Source organism: Mauremys reevesii, linkage group 5, assembly GCF_016161935.1.
Source record: "Mauremys reevesii isolate NIE-2019 linkage group 5, ASM1616193v1, whole genome shotgun sequence".
NCBI classification, from domain to species: Eukaryota; Metazoa; Chordata; order Testudines; family Geoemydidae; genus Mauremys; species Mauremys reevesii.
This window is the reverse complement of record NC_052627.1, coordinates 80,180,926-80,196,933: the sequence shown is the minus strand read 5'-3', so window position 1 is coordinate 80,196,933 and position 16,008 is coordinate 80,180,926. Positions and strand designations below refer to the sequence as shown.

The window sequence follows — 16,008 nt, the reverse complement described above, 5'->3', positions numbered from 1 at the left end:
CTGTCTACTTTCTAAACAAGGATGGGCTGAACAAGCCACTGTTGATGCCCTCCAGGGTCAAACATTCCCTGGATTGGTGGAAAGAACCATCCAACATCTGCACAGGCATCCCCCACCAACACTGATTCTAACTTATGCCTCATTTATAGGCTGAGGAGCCCACCTATACAACCGCACCATCCAGGGCAAGCAGTACCACACAGAATCAGTCCTCCATATCAATCTTTTGGAACTAAGAGCTGTCAGAAATGTCTGTGCACAGTTTCTCCCTCTCATCAGGGATACTCACACAGAAGTCATGAGAGAATATAGCATGCATGTTTTACATAAATCACCAACCAAGGTGCCAGATCATGCTCCCTTTGCATGGAAGCACTGAAACTTTGGAATTGGTGCATCTGCCACAATGTGCTCATTTCAGCCACTTACCTGCCAGGGATACAAAATGTGACAGCAGACAGTCTGAATCAGAATTTCTCTTATGACCACAAATGGGAGTTGAACCCAGCAGCGCTTCATAGCGATCAACCTATGGGGAACCCCAACAATAGACCTATTTGCTAGCTACCAGAACAAGAAATGTCTCCACTACTGTTCCAGAGTTAAACTGAGGAAACCGTTTCTAGGGGAAGCTTTCATCTTTCCATGGGGCAGGGAGATGCTCTATACCTTTCCTCCGTTCCCTCTGATGTCAGAGGTCCTATTAAAATACAGCAAGAGAGAGCAAAAGACAGACCGATTGCCCCCTCCTGACCAAGACAAGTGTGGAACCCATACCTTGTGGTACCAATACCTTGCACAGCTGGCAGTATGTCCTCCAATTCCTCTTCGACCCATTCCTCACCTGTTCTACCAAAACGACCAATGGATCCTTCACCCCAACCTACTTACAACCTACCCCAACCTCTGGTTCCAGGCTTGGCTTCTTCATGGTTCCAGCACTTAGAGAGTGAATACTCCAAGGAGGTGAAAGAGATGTTCTTGCTCAGTAGGAAATTGCTTTGTTGTACTTCCCTGCAGAAGTGAAAATTCCAAAATTGGTGCAATTCCAAACCAGTGGCTCTGACATCTTCCTCTCTCCCTTTGATCCTAGACACTATTCTAGACCTCAGAAGGACTGGTGTCTCTTACCTCACTAAAAGTACATCTAGCAACCTTAACAGCCTTCCACTATCAGGTGGACAGATGCTCAGTATTTTCCCATCCAACAACAGATTCATTAAGAGCATGTTAAACCTCTTCCCACGCATTAGACCACCCACGCCAATGTGGGATCTCAGTCTGGTTCTAAAAACCTTAACTAGACCATCCTTTGAACCGATGGTCACTTGCTCCCTTCCACGCCTGTCCATGAAGACAGCATTTCTAATGGCTATTACCTCTGTATGATGAATAGACAAGAAATAATGGGCTTAAATTGCAGCAAGGGTAGTTTAGGTTGGAGATCAAGGGACTGGACTAGATCACCTTTTGAGGTCTCCTAGTCCTATGATTCTGTGATCCTATTAATAGGAGAAATAGCAGCATTGATGGCACACCCACCGTTCATGGCCTTTTTTTAAAGACAGTCACCCTGAGACCAAAACTGAAAATCCTCCCCAAAATAACCTTGTCCTTCCATATGAACCAACTCATTCACCTCCCTACCTTTTCCCCAAAACTACATTGTGACAACAGGGAGGAAACTCTTCATCTGCTTGATGTTAGGAAAACCCTAGCATTCTATTTGGACAGGACTAAAGACTTTAGCAAGTCCCCTAAACTCTTCCTTTTGTTCTCAGAAAAATCCAAAGGCTACACAATATTAGCTCAAAGACTCTCCAAATGAGTCTCCAGTTGCATTAATCACAGTTAACATGAGCGTAACCTACTGCCCCCATCAGTAATCTGCATGCACTCTGAGATCCGTTTCTACCGCCAGTCATATTTGTTAATGATGTTCCCATCTCAGAAATCTGCAGGGCAGCAACTTGGGCCACTGTCCAAACTTTCGCAGAACACTGTGCAATTACTTGAGACTCTGCCTCTGATGCCAATTTCTGCTCCACAATACTGTTGTCAATAACAGACTCCACTCCGAAGTACCAGCCCTCCAGGGGAGCTACTGCTGTGGAGTGACCAACAGTGAAGCAACCAAAGGGATACTACTACTCAAAGAAGAAGTTACTCACTTTGTGCAGTAACGATTGGTTCTTCGAGATGTGTCTCTCTATGGTTGCGTCCCAAACCGTCGTCCTCTCCTCTACTTCAGAGTTCTTGACAAGGCGCTCTGTGGTGGAGAAAAAACTGAGGGTGGTTTGCCAGCACAGCACTAGTTAGCCTCTGGGCAGACCATGAAGTAGGGAGGGTGCATGTATGGGCCGAACGGACGCTGCTACCAAAATTCTCCAGTGAGAGGCGCAGGGGGCACAGATATACCTACAGTGGAGCACCCATAGGGACACATCTCTTGAAGAACTATTGTTACTGCACAAACTGAGTAACTTCCTCTCTTAAAACTGGACGTTTAATGAACTCTCATAAGCAGCACAATTTGGGTTTTGTACCAAATATGCTATAAAGGCTTTAAATGATATTTTCAGACTGTAGATTAAAGGGCCATTTCAAATGCTCAGGAAAATCTGCCTGATTAAAACATTTTCAAAAGATGAGTTACAGATGCCTGTAGATAGGAAATAACTGTGGTATCTCTGACAACAGTGTGGTCACTGTTGATTATTTTTTAATGGTAATCAGTGTATGGTATAATATTGTCCTAAAATTTATATTGTTTGGATATCCTCAGCATCTCTTCTCTAGAGTGATTCAGCAGCTCCTTAGCCCTCTGAGAAATGAAATCATTAGTGCTGAAAAAAGCAGCATTTTAAAAAAAAAGTTTCAGTTTGACATATAATATGTCACTAACTTATAGAAAATGTGTGGTTGGCAGACAGCATGGAGAGGTACTGTATGCCCGCTTAACAAGGGGTTGTTGCCAGTATGATTTTCATGCACCTTTAATTGAGAGGGGAGAAGCTGGTACAAAATGTGAGTTTCTGGATTAGTTCAAGACCAATATGTTGTTTATGTTACCAATTGTCAGAAAACAAAGCTCATCACGTGTGTGGCAAATTTTCAGAAGCACTGTCATTTAAAGATATTCCCTTGTTTTCTTAAGAACACCACCATTATAATTTTGAAGCCAACCAAGCAATATATTTGTTTTGATATTAAACCTTCCCTGTCCAACTCTCTTTCACTCTCCCTCTTGCTTCATCTCGCATTTAAACCAGATAATCCTAACAACTGGGCTCTTTTCCTTCATACATGTGGTGTTCCAGTAGGTTTACAGGGTGCCTCCAGGGTTGATATTCAAGGACTATCAAAATTTATTTTTGTCAGTGAGGCAGTGGGGAGAAAAAAAAAAGTAATGGGTTCCAAGAAGCAAAAACTCCACAATCCATTTCTCACAACTAATGTGAATGTTTGATATTAGTGTTTGAATTAATTCTATCCACTTTTAATCCATATTATACCCTGTTTCAAAAAGATCCGATGGAAACCTTTATTATTTGCAGAGGAGGAAAGATGCATTTTATGATCATTAAACAAGCTGATTAATTAACAGCGACACTTTCCAATGTATATAAGTATGATCCTATTCAAATCTCAACTGAAAATATAGAACACATTATGAATATTCATCGTAGCACACTCTGGTTACTGGCTTTGCTTCCAATAATACTTGACAGGTTCATTTCCTTCATGTTTTCCTTCGTTAATATAGAGTGTGGTTGATTTATTTCCTAATCCATGTGAATGTGAACTTCCTAGGACAGCTAAAAGCATGTGTTTTGCAGCTTGCCTACACACAGCAAAAGGCAAAGGGAAAGTTTTTATTAATTTGGTAATATGTTTTCTTTTCTTATTTTTTTTCTCATAACTCAGCTTGGAAACCAGAAAATAACTGCCAATGTGATGGAGGTAAATGCTTCACAGACACACAGACAAACAGCAACAGAAGTTTCTTCACTGCCTCCTCCTTCCGTGGTACCAGTTAACAGAACCTCTTTCTCACCAGACAGTGGCACCCACCTAGCATCATTTATTTTGCCAACGCTTGATGATTTTTTGCCTTCACGCTTTTATAAAACCCTGGCCCTCTCACATTTTTCATATAAATACCCTTTCCTAGCTCCTGAAAATACTATCCACAGGAACGAAACAGCCTCTGTAATCACAGACTCTGCCATGAGTGAGTACTCCTCTCGCACAGTGAGTGAGTCCTCAACAGCCATTCTAGATGAGCTGCAGACTTGTAACTATGATACTACTGACTGTTCTGAAACACCTTCCCCAACCTTGAGCCAGATGTCTGCTGTGTCAAATGGCACCACCTTAACCACCACTGCTGCCGCTTCTCATGTAATTATCCTTCCTTTTTCCTCCAGTTTGTTCAAACAGGTTGCCAAAGGGGAAAAGAACTAATTCTTGTCTTGTCTCATTACTCATGTGAGCATGGTGTCAGTTGTTTGTTCAGGTTCTGCAGAGTCTGGTAATATGTTTTACTACAATAATTTACTACAGTAATAACAGATTCCATAAAGCTATTCAAAATTGTGCAATGTGTTGTGCAACTCTAACTTCAACTACGATATAGTGAACAGTTTGTTTACAACTAATGGCCAGTTTCACTCATCACTTAGTCCAAATATGTTAAAGAAAAGCAGACTGAGGAATTTAATCTGATCTACTTTAAAATATTTAATTAGTTGCCATACAAAAAGAATGCATAGATTGAATTTTGAGAGAGGCTGAAAACCAGCTTTCAGCTATCATTGAGGTACATATGTCAGGCACTAATATACCTCATAGATTCATATTAATGGGGTTGATGAGAATACTTAACACAACCTTGTTTTCTGCTAGCCATGACCACTGACTGCATGAAGCTGTTTCTGTTTTATCTCCTCTAACTAACAGTTCCCCTTCTTAAGCACAGTCGTTTTACAGGAATTAACTGTATAAATAATCTTGGATTTGGATCCTAGGAATTCTGTTATTTGTTCAGGGTTGCACTTTCTCTGGGTAACTCAAGGAAAATAACCAAGTCTAAATACATATGTGTTTATATAGAATGTATAGTATACGTATATTTATATATGTATCGATTAAAAGATATAGAATATGGGTCAAATTCTGCTCACTTTACCCATGTGAGTACTTCTGTTTACTTCCAGGGAACTGCATTTATGATTAAGGTGAGTCAGAATTGGTCCCATATTTCAATTAAATAACAGATCACTGAATTACAAAACTATAAATATTCTTTGTGGGGGTTCTCTGACATGATGATAAGCTGAGACCAGAGCTCTACTGTGTCATAACGTTGCCATATTTATAACTTTGACCAAAGATTTTGTTTTATCATTTACATGTAGTTACAACAGCAAATTTTAACTTACTATAAATGTAACTTTAAAACTAAAATATGTCTTTTTAAGAACGTTTTTACCCCAAAGTTGTAAATAATTACTTTGAAGAGTAGAGGTTCACTGTGCTAAATGCTTTTTATATTATGTGACAAAATTATGGGCATTGTCAAGTAAAACCAGTAATTCTCACCCATGAAACAAAAAAAATTTCAAAGCATCGGAACTACAAATCTGTGTACTGCCTCCTAGTTGTAAGCAAAGATTAGACAATGCACAGATAAAACAGCATCAACGCAGGCTTTAACCAACCAACTCAGGAGAATGTCAGGTGCCTACATTATCTGTGTGCAAACAACTGTATTTGTGTTGGTATGTTAAAAAGATCATGATCTGGTTTTTTTGCTAGCCCTACCACCTCTTCTTTTTTGGCCAATTTCCCCTCATGGAGATCTGTGATCTGGCAGCCACTTCCACCCTTAGCCAAAGTTATCTTTGTTAGCATGAGGCCAGATGGATAGACATCTTTTCAGTGCCATCTGTCCCTTTAACTGCCAACAAAAATTACTCATCCCTAGTGGGGAAGGGGGAAGAAGGAGCCTCCTTCTGAAGGACATAAAGAAGAACCAGTCTGGGAGCCCCACATGGAGAGCGGGCTGCTGCAAGGAGCCACTACTGAGATGACAAGGAGCCACTGCTTCTGTTACCAACCTTTCCTCCTCCCCTTTTCTCCACCTATTGAAGAGGGTTAGATGACTGCAAATGTTTCCAGGAGCTGGGAAGTTGATTGGAAGGCTGGTGGCAGGCATGGGTGTTCTGGCAGTGACTCCATCCCCCGAAGTGGGGACACTAACCTGCTCAAGGGTGATTGCTTTTCTTTCCTGGAGGAGATGATCACTGGAGGAACAGTAGGGCCTGGATAGTCTTACACCATCTGACAGTTTACAAGAAGTTTTGTAGCTCTCTGACAGCTGCTGTGTCCAGTTCCAGTATGTTCAGCATTTACTCAACATTACCACAAAACGGTCTCTGAGAAAGCACAGTTATTTCCTATTCTACATGTAGTGAAAAGCTGTGATATCTCAAACACCATTGTATAGCTACTGTTGGCAAAGCAGACATTCATAGTGACCACTGTATATCTTACTTGAACCTGTTCCTCCACTCACTAAGTCTAAAGTGGTCAATGTTATAAAGTCCATATTAGCCAGCAGATACCATAGTTATTTTGCTATTCAAAGTACAGTGAAAAACTAGTACCTCAGACACCAGAGAGTAGTTCCTATTGACAATGACTGGCTAATGATGACCATATATTTATAAATAGAGAATTTCTTCCTTTATTAATAACTATTCTTTGCCTATTTTGCTAATCATTTTCAAAGATAATTGTATTTAAATATGGACCATCTCTCACCTATAGTCTGTCTTCTCTAACTACATAAACTTGCAGCAAACACAATGCTAAATTAGAACTATTGCTTTAGCCCAGGGGTCAGCAACCTCTGGGACGCGGCTTGCCAGGGTAAGCACCCTGGAGGGCCGGGCCAGTTTGTTTACCTGCCACGTCGGCAGGTTCAGCTGATCGCGGTCGCCACTGGCCGTGGTTCACCGCTCCAGGCCAGTGGGGGTGGTGGGAAACCGCAGGCAGCACATCCCTGGGCCTGCGCCACTTCCCACAGCCCCCATTGGCCTGGAGCGGTGAACCGAAGCCAGTGGGGGCCGCGATCAGCTGAACCTGCCGACGTGGCAGGTAAACAAACTGGCCTGGCCCACCAGGGTGCTTACCCTGGAGAGCCGCGTGCCAGAGCTTGCCAACCCCTGCTTTAGCCACTGATTTAGGTCTTTGTGAAAACCTGAGGCAAGAGACAAGTTGTAAAGCAAAGCTCTTATTCAAGTGCACATATTTTGGAATTGTAATAAAAAATACAAAGAATAACTGGCAAAGTAAACAGCTTTGCAAATTTTCTCTTAAGTTTAATCCTATTATAAAGATTTCTCTTTAAAGTTCTTTTCACAGAATCTTTTTTGTTTATGTAGTTTTAAAATATGAAAACACAAGAAATCATAAGTGACATGTATGAGAGGAGTTGTATCTTACCGTAGCTGCTAAAAACCCAGTTTAGCTAAGACTATCCCAGGCTTAGGGAATTGATCCTGAGTATTTTCAATCCTAGCCAATGTCCTGGATGCTGGGGTTGGCTATAGTAGTGCTGCACACCTCTCCAGCTGCTCAGACCTCTGTAATCAAGTCTTCTCTCATTTTGCTGGCTGTCTCTAAGGGCTGGTCTACACTAAGGGGAAAATTGATATAAGATACGCAACTTCAGCTACGTGAATAACGTAGCTGAAGTCGAAGTATCTTATATCGATAACTTACCCGTCCTCACAGCGCGGGATCGATGTCCGGGGCTCTCCATATCGACGACGCCACCGCCGTTCGGGGCGGTGGAGTTCCGGAATCGATAGAAGCGCGTTCGGGGATCGATATATCGCGTCTAGATGAGACGCGATATATCGATCCCTGAAAAATCGATCGCTACCCGCCGATACGGCGGGTAGTGTAGACGTAGCCTAAGAATCAGCAGGTAGCTCCTGTCCCACCTGGCTCCATCTCAGCTGTTCTGAGTGGGAATTGAAGGCAGCTGCTCCTACTGAATGTAAGAGTTAATGCAGGTGCCTGGCTCGGGGCAGGAGAGGTGAAGAGAAGATCAGCCTTCTGCCCTGTCTCCTAGTTGGGAGGTTCCTGCACCTAGGTAGTTTGGCTCCCAGTCAACAGAAGTAGAAAGCTCTTCCACAAGGAGAGCCCAGATGTAGTGTCAGGGGGCAAAGAGTGAACTGGGCGAGAGTGAGAAAAGGCATAATTTTGAGATAAATTTGGAATATGGGATTCTAGCAGGCCCCAGCTACCTCTGTATTTTGGTGACAAATTGGTTGTTTTCTCTGCCTTTTTCACCCTTCTTAAAAAAATACGTAGGAGAACAAAATCTAAAATTTACCAGACAGCATACACAAATTTTTATTTAAATGGGAGATAAGGGCACACAACACCACTCAGGACTAGGCCCTAAAATACAAGCATCATATCCGAAAAAGCCTCGTTGGTTACTCAGTGATTCTGAGGGCAGAGCACTGTTGACTGACAACTTCTCACAGCTAGCTTTTAAAAAACAAGTCCTCTCATGGGTATAAGATGCATCAGACGCTGAAGCCCAATAGCAATGGTAATGTTCACATTGTATTTGCTCAAAGGAAAATTCTGTTAATCACTAGCAAGTAGTTCTAGCTCAGGGATATAAGCAAATATTAATATCCTGTAAGATTTCTAGCACTAAAGAACAATAATTTATTCATTCATTCTCCTGCTGTTGGAGTGTATACTTCAGATCACCCCTTTCCAGTAAGCCTGGTTTCCTGCCAGTGTTGCAGCCTGCTCTATATTAAGGCTGAGGCGGGCAAGGATGGAAGCCATGCCATCCCTCCAGCATATGCAATGTCCTCTCCATCCAGCTTTTGCTGGATCAAATGCATAAAGCTGGCAGGCTGGTATGAACTCCTACGTATGAAACAGATGCCCAAGCTATCTGAGCTGGCACTGAGTGGCCCGGGAAGACATTGGAAGCTGGTTGGTCCAAAGCCCGACATCCTCATTCATAATGTAATGAAACCACCATATGTCTTCAATACATCATTACTGTTTCATTTTGAAAATGTCCAGCTGGCCCATTTGCATCTCTGCAGTGGCCTAGGTTTCAGAACCATACAAAAGGACAGAAGCCAGTGCTGTTTGATAGATACACATCTTATCCAAGTTGATATGTGGTGTTGATGACACAGAGGCTTCCAGAGAGCTTCCACAACACCAATAGCCTTGCTGATTTGATGTTTCATGTCAGCAAGGCAACCACCTTCCTTGGTAACAATGGAACAAGTATGTCACATTTTTATGTCGGTCATGTACAGTCATTCCTGATGTCTGTCTGGCTAAGTAAGCCCCCTATCATAATATCTGAGTACAAATAGTATTGAGGCATCTGTCCAATCTGTCTTCTCACTGTCTGTCACAGGCATTTGTAAAGTGTCCATCACTCTAGAACCTAAGTGTCTAGTAGAAAAATGTAAAGGAATAATTTTTTCCAGTCCACAAACGATCTGTTAATTCTGTTCCTCCAACCAAAGGAAGAAAATCTTATGAAGTGTGTATGGTGTAGGTGTTTGTAGGCATGTGTATGTGTGCATACCCTTTGCTATTGGGAACAGGTCTTCTCAAAGAGATAGTTGCATTTAGTTCTATAAGAGGAGAGATTGGGCTCACTCTGGTTTTAGGAACAAGGAAGGTGCCTCACATCCAATGGGCCTCAGCTGAAAACAACCATTTCCTAGCTCCTGAAATAGTCTCCCTGGGCTCATCCAGATCTTGTGTTCCTATGCCTAGAAGTATTTTTGGAGGATTATATAGAGTGAGACAGCTCTTCAGTAGCTCAGGTGTAGGATCTTAGCCTGAATGTGAAGTCCTATCAAGAGTCAGTGAATGGCATGAAGCACCAATGTGAAATACTATTGCTCAGGTGTCCTGTCAGGAGTTGGGCTACAATTTGCTGGGTCTGTGGACATTTTTGATAGATAGCATTTCCGTAAAGTTATAAAGGCCTATATCCCAGTGAAAATATTCAGGTTCTTTTTAAAACACAATGCCATGCACGTGATACTAGAATGTGTAATGGTCATCTCAGCCAGTTGGGGCCTGACAACTGGCAATAAAAGGGCAGACACCCTACTGGACAGTTGCATGTGTAAACCCCTGACGTGTGTGAATAAATGTGACAGTTGTGAGTTCAAATTAAGCATGCACACATGTGCACTAGGATTTTGATATTTTGAAAATCAGACCTTTATTTGTGTTATTTCATTTTAACTATTTTTAAAGAATTTAGCAGCAAACATATTTACAATATATAAATGCATTTTTTAAAAAAATCTCTTTAAATGTTTGTTCCTGCATTTCTAAAGGAAAAGATCTGAGCAGGCAAGCTCTAATGGACACATTGGCACAACCTTAAGTTCAAATACCTACTCAATTCACCTCTAAAAGATATCCATAAAATGAATGCATTCAGGAGTGCTGATGACATATACTTAGGAGCTAGATCTTCTTTTTCTTACACAACTGCAATTCTTATTGACAGGGGCGGCTCTAGTAATTTCACCGCCCCAAGCACGGCGGCACGCCACGGGGGGCGCGCTGGCGGTCGCCGGTCCCGCGGCTCCGGTGGACCTCCTGCAGACGTGCCTGCAGAGGGTCTGCTGGTCCCGCGGCTCCAGTGGAGCATCCGCAGGCACGCCTGCGGGAGGTCCACCCGAGCCGCGGGACCAGCGGACCCTCCGCAGGCACGCCTGCAGGAGGTCCACCGGAGCCGCCTGCCGCTCTCCGGCGACAGGCAGAGCGCCCCCCACGCCATGCCGCCCCAAGCACGCGCTTGGCGCGCTGGGGTCTGGAGACGGCCCTGCTTATTGAGGTGGTAGGAGGTATGGGGGTGTGAGATGTAAAAACAAGCCTAAAATTCCTCATCCCCAAAATACCCATTTCTTAAACTACAGGAGTGAAGCCTATCACTTCTAATATCACAGAAGAGAGTGAACCACATTTCATTTATAGTCTAGCAATAATGTACATTCTTTTTAAAATGGAGGCTTCTTGTTCCTTGCTTTTCTTCTTCACACCCTTACCTTCACATTTCATAACTACAGCTTTCAACAGAAGTACACCGCTACCCCGATATAACGCGGTCGTGGAGAGCCAAAAATCCCTACCACGTTATAAGTGAAACGCCGTTATATTGGGGTAGCGGTGGCAGGGCTGCAGTAGTGATTTAAAGAGCCCGGGGCTCCAGCCGCAGGGAGCCCCACACCCTTTAAATAGTGGCAGAGCCCTGCTGCCGCAGCCCCAGGGTAGCAGCAGCAGGGCTCCGGCCGCTGCGGGGAGCCTGGGCCCTTTAAATCGCTGTCCGAGCCCCACTGCCGCAGCCCCGAGGTAGCAGCAGCAGGACTCTGGTGGTGATTTAAAGGGCCCAGGGCTTCCCACAGCAGCCGGAGCCCCGGACCCTTTAAAGCTCTGCCCGAGCCCCACTGCCGGAGCCCCAGGGTAGCGGCGGCAGGGCTCCAGCGGTGATTTAAAGGGCCCTGGGCTTCCCGCAGCAGCTGGAGCTCTGGACCCTTTAAAGCGCCGCTGGAGCCCCACTGCTACCGCGCTATATGCGAACCTGTGTTATATCGGGTTGCGTTATAGCAGGGTAGCGGTGTATAACATAAATCCATTCTTCAATTGTTCTTTTATTATACAAAACTAGACAAAGGAGTTTTTCAATGCTCATAATTTTGTTTAGAGTTTTAAAAATAATTGCAAGGAAAAAGAGACAGAAAACTGCAGCCTTGCCATCTTTTTTAAATGAAAATAATGACTGGATATTAAAAATGGATTTATCTTCTCAGATTCTCCACTCTATAATCTTTGTAGAACTCTCCAACTGTGGTGTGGCAGTCCAGCTGTGGGGATCTAAAGCCATGTGGTGCGGGGGGGATAGGACACCTTGCCTTAGAGAAACCCTCTGAGAGCTCAAGTGGTTTGTGATGTCAACAGAATCCGTTGTTGTACTGCTTTCTCCGTTTTTGTTTACAAGACACATTGATGCACCTTTTTTTGCTATAATATGCATTACACTCAAACATCTCACAGTTGCCCATGTGCTAAGTGCCACCTTTCAAAGATGTTTCAGCTGACTATGTCCTTTCCCCTTCCGTCTGCACACACAGTTCCATTAATGTCAGCCGGAGCTAATTATGTGGAATGAGGTGTCCCTTTGAAGTGAGTGATCTAAGGCAGCCTTTGTTACATGATGAGAGTAAATTTTACTGCCACCTTCATTTTATACTGATGTCAGATCCATACAGATATTTTTTATGCAGTTCATCCTGCTGCTTTGACCATGGTCCTGCTGTTCCCTTCCCATGACTCCAGCATTCTTCATACAAGACCTTTATAAGGACAAAGGAGGAGGCAGAGATTCATACGGAGCACATTGCACTCCTGTGATGAGTTTTGTATTTCAGTGAATACTGATTCCTGTTGCGGTTAAGTACCTGACAATTGGGCATTGTCATGTGGTTGATGGTCTTACATCACCCTTTATTTGCGAAGATATTCAGAGAACTTTGTGTGTACTTTAATGGGATATTGTTTTGTTTCTCTCAGGCCCAGATAACAGTGAATGGGAACTCTGGCACTGCTGCCAGTCCAATGAGTCACTTTCAAAGACCTTTTTCCCCTTCTTCAGCTTACTCTCCACCAGCTTCACTCAATTCAAACATTATCATGCAGCATGGCAGGAAGATGGGTAAGCCTTTCACATAATGTTTACTTTATACATCATGCAACATGTTCTGATTTGTGGGGCAAGGACTGCAAACAGTTATGGAGCATTCCACATAAATAAAGGTATTATCTAGTCATGTACTTTGGGAAAATTACAAGCAACAACATAATTTATTGTTAGACACAATAACTTTCTTAAACTGGATTTACTACAGTCTTATTACTTTAAAGCAAGATTCTTCTACATATGTGAATGACCTCTTGCAATCATTCCACTAGTTAGCTTGAGAGTGAAATCATATATTAAAACTGCATGACTTTCAGATATTCCTGAATGTGGATCAAAATCCTCTTAGGTGTTCCTCAACCTCATTAAGGCATTAGGGTCCAGTTTTGCATGGTGCTGAGTGACTGGTCCCTCAATTTGCAGTGGAAGTCATCTCCTCACAGGTTGTGAGGTCCTGAGATTTTAAAAGCTTAAAGCATTGCCAAATAAAATTTCATATGTATTCTTTAGAGGGTCATAAGAATAGATCGCACTTTACAAACATATAAGGACAAGATCTCTGCCCCATGGAATATAGTCTAAAATGATTTCTGTTTTCAAAAAAGCACATATAAGACCAAACATAATGTCTCTCCATTAATCTTTGTATGTGCAATCACATGGGTTTTCCAGTTTTCTCATCAACATTTGCATACTCAGAATCTATATGCACAAAAACATTTGAATATGCATAATGAGTTTGCTCCTGTGTTACACAGGAGGTCAGATTAGATGACCAAAATTGTCCCTTCTCACTTTGAAATCTATGAATTGTATAAATGGTATATTATCTGTGTACACGTGATAAGAGCAAAAACTGAGCACGTGTATCTGCACAGACAAAAATACAGGTTCATTTAAAGACACCTGATCTCTGATTTAGAGATCGAGTCTTTATTAACTATGCTTCAGAAATTGTCCCTACCCGGTCGTTTTTGAACATGATATTTAAGAGCATTATCTCAGGGTGGTTCTGAGTTTCTGAGATTTACAAAACAATGGCCAGATCTCACATTCCTTGTACACTCAAAAACCCTTTGATGCCAGCAGATTGGGCCCTGCAAGGAGCATAAGATCAGATTTCAAAAGTTTTCTAAATTTAGCATTAAGGTTGTGTTAAATCCAAATTCTTTTCAATAAACAGGGAGAGAAAATATTCACATTACACTCAGAGTTGCAAATCATCAGTCTCCTTTGTTGCGGTATATCACAATTCTTCTAGTTAAACATTAAAGACTGTAACACCTATTGCATTGGAGGGAAATCATAGTCTCCACCAGCAGTGCCAGAAATCTAGCTTTATGCCTAATTTCAGCCATCTTGCAGCAGAAATGTGGGTAGTACAGTACCTGCTGTTGCAAACCATGCTTAGATAGTCTTAACTGCCCACTAATTAGCCACTGAAATCTGTTGCCTGAATGACTAGAGAATCTTATTATGTTTCTTCTGTATGCAAAATTACATCTAAGCACATCACCTTATGACAGTACAAGGCTTCATATGGCATGTCCCAGCATCTTAACATTGTGTCTTTTTGTTAATGACTTGCTGTGAATTTTAGAGGTAGGTAGTAGTAGGTAGTATTAATTTCAATAATTAAAAGAAGAGTTGGGGAGGAAGTTGCAAAATTATCCGCCGCACCAAAAACCCGTAGTAGCCTGCAGTTTTCACCTCAATAAATGTAGGTGGCCCATTGGCATGCCTGCTACGGGGAGAGGCAGAGTTATTGATGTGCACATGGCATATTAATCATATAAAGCTATTTAAATAAAGGTACTAATATAAATGTAAGGATGAAAAGAATCTGTAAAATACATAATAGACCTCATAATTCATCCGAGTTCCAAAACTGGTAACGTTAAAGGGAGATTCCTGGGTAACACTCTCACAGCATAAAAGCAGGATCCAACATATGTACTGAAAATCTCTGTGGAATGTTTGAGTAAATTCATTACTACACATGTAGAATAGAAATAATTTTCAACTCTTCCATGCTTCTGGGAGCAGAAGAGTTCACATTACCACAGAGCACTCGTTCGTAGTATGGATGGCAAAGTGGCAAGTCTAGTTTACAGAAAAAAAGTGTCTATTCCACTAGCTTTGCTAAGACTTTTGTTTGTCTGTGTGTTTGTCTCTCTTCCCTCAGCCAGACCTTAAAAGCAGAAAAGCAAATTTAGTTTTCAAATGTTGTACATTTTCTTTAAGTCTCTTAACCTGAGAGATTTTGAGCTCAGCACAAAGGTTAATAAAATAATCCACATATGTGTAACTCCTTGAGTAGAAGGTTTTGCAGTGGAAATCCTACTAAACCCAGCTGCTCAGGCTAACGTGTAGTATTATCAGGTATTCTGTATGTATGTGGTTATCAAATTTCCTTTAATGTTTGTACAGCACTTTGAAAATGTAAAGTGTGCTATAGGTGCTAAGTATGATTATTCTATCGTTATACAGCATTCTGTCGCATTATCTTTACAGACTCCACAGAGATGTACTCACAGTATGGTCAGTCTGTTGGCAGCAGCACCATTCCCAGTACAATACCAATCTGTAGATCTTCAGAGGAAGAGAAGAAAGTCACAGTCATTAGAGCGCCACATTATGCAGGGATTGGCCCGGTAGATGAATCTGGAATCCCAACAGCAATTAGAACGGTAGGAAATGCCAGGGAGTGTGTGTGTAAGAGAGAGAGAGTGACAGAGAGAGAACTCAGACAATGAATTGATTGTCGGTAATGGGTTTTTCACATTCTTCTAGTCTTATATAATGTGGAATAGAGCATGTGTAATCAGAGGGCTCATGAATATAATACTGTATGTTGCAGGAAGCATAACTGGGCAACCCCATAGTAATAGTCAGAACTGCAGTTTTCATTCTTGTTTCTACTATTTTCCGTGGCCTTTGTGGTGGTCTGCTGTAATTTCATTTACTGTCTGTCTTGTCCTTCTAAACCTACAAAATTTGCTAATTTTTCCCATTAGCAAATAAACCTCAGGTGCCTATTTTTTCCCATGGCTACTGTATTGAAATTAACAGACTTGTTTCAATAATAACCTGTTTGACTGCTATCCCAATGAAATGCATCACGGACCCTCCATGCTTTTTCATGATGTTTGAATGAGCAGCCTGGAAACCTTCTCGTTGTGATTAGTCCGGTTTTGATGACTTGCCACTAGTCACTGCTT

The 16,008-nt window shown here is 42.2% G+C and overlaps 1 protein-coding gene across 6 annotated transcripts in view; it reads left to right on the top strand.

Moving 5' to 3' along the window:
- Positions 1–16,008, top strand: part of SORBS2 (sorbin and SH3 domain containing 2) — a 434,202-nt gene that overhangs the window by 337,148 nt on the left and 81,046 nt on the right. For all 6 annotated transcript variants that reach the window (XM_039539823.1, XM_039539828.1, XM_039539825.1 and 3 more), the window contains 3 exons: positions 3,928–4,404; positions 12,661–12,802; positions 15,302–15,477. In XM_039539823.1, coding sequence (XP_039395757.1) covers positions 3,928–4,404; positions 12,661–12,802; positions 15,302–15,477 — 795 coding nt within the window. The remainder of the gene's footprint in view (positions 1–3,927; positions 4,405–12,660; positions 12,803–15,301; positions 15,478–16,008) is intronic.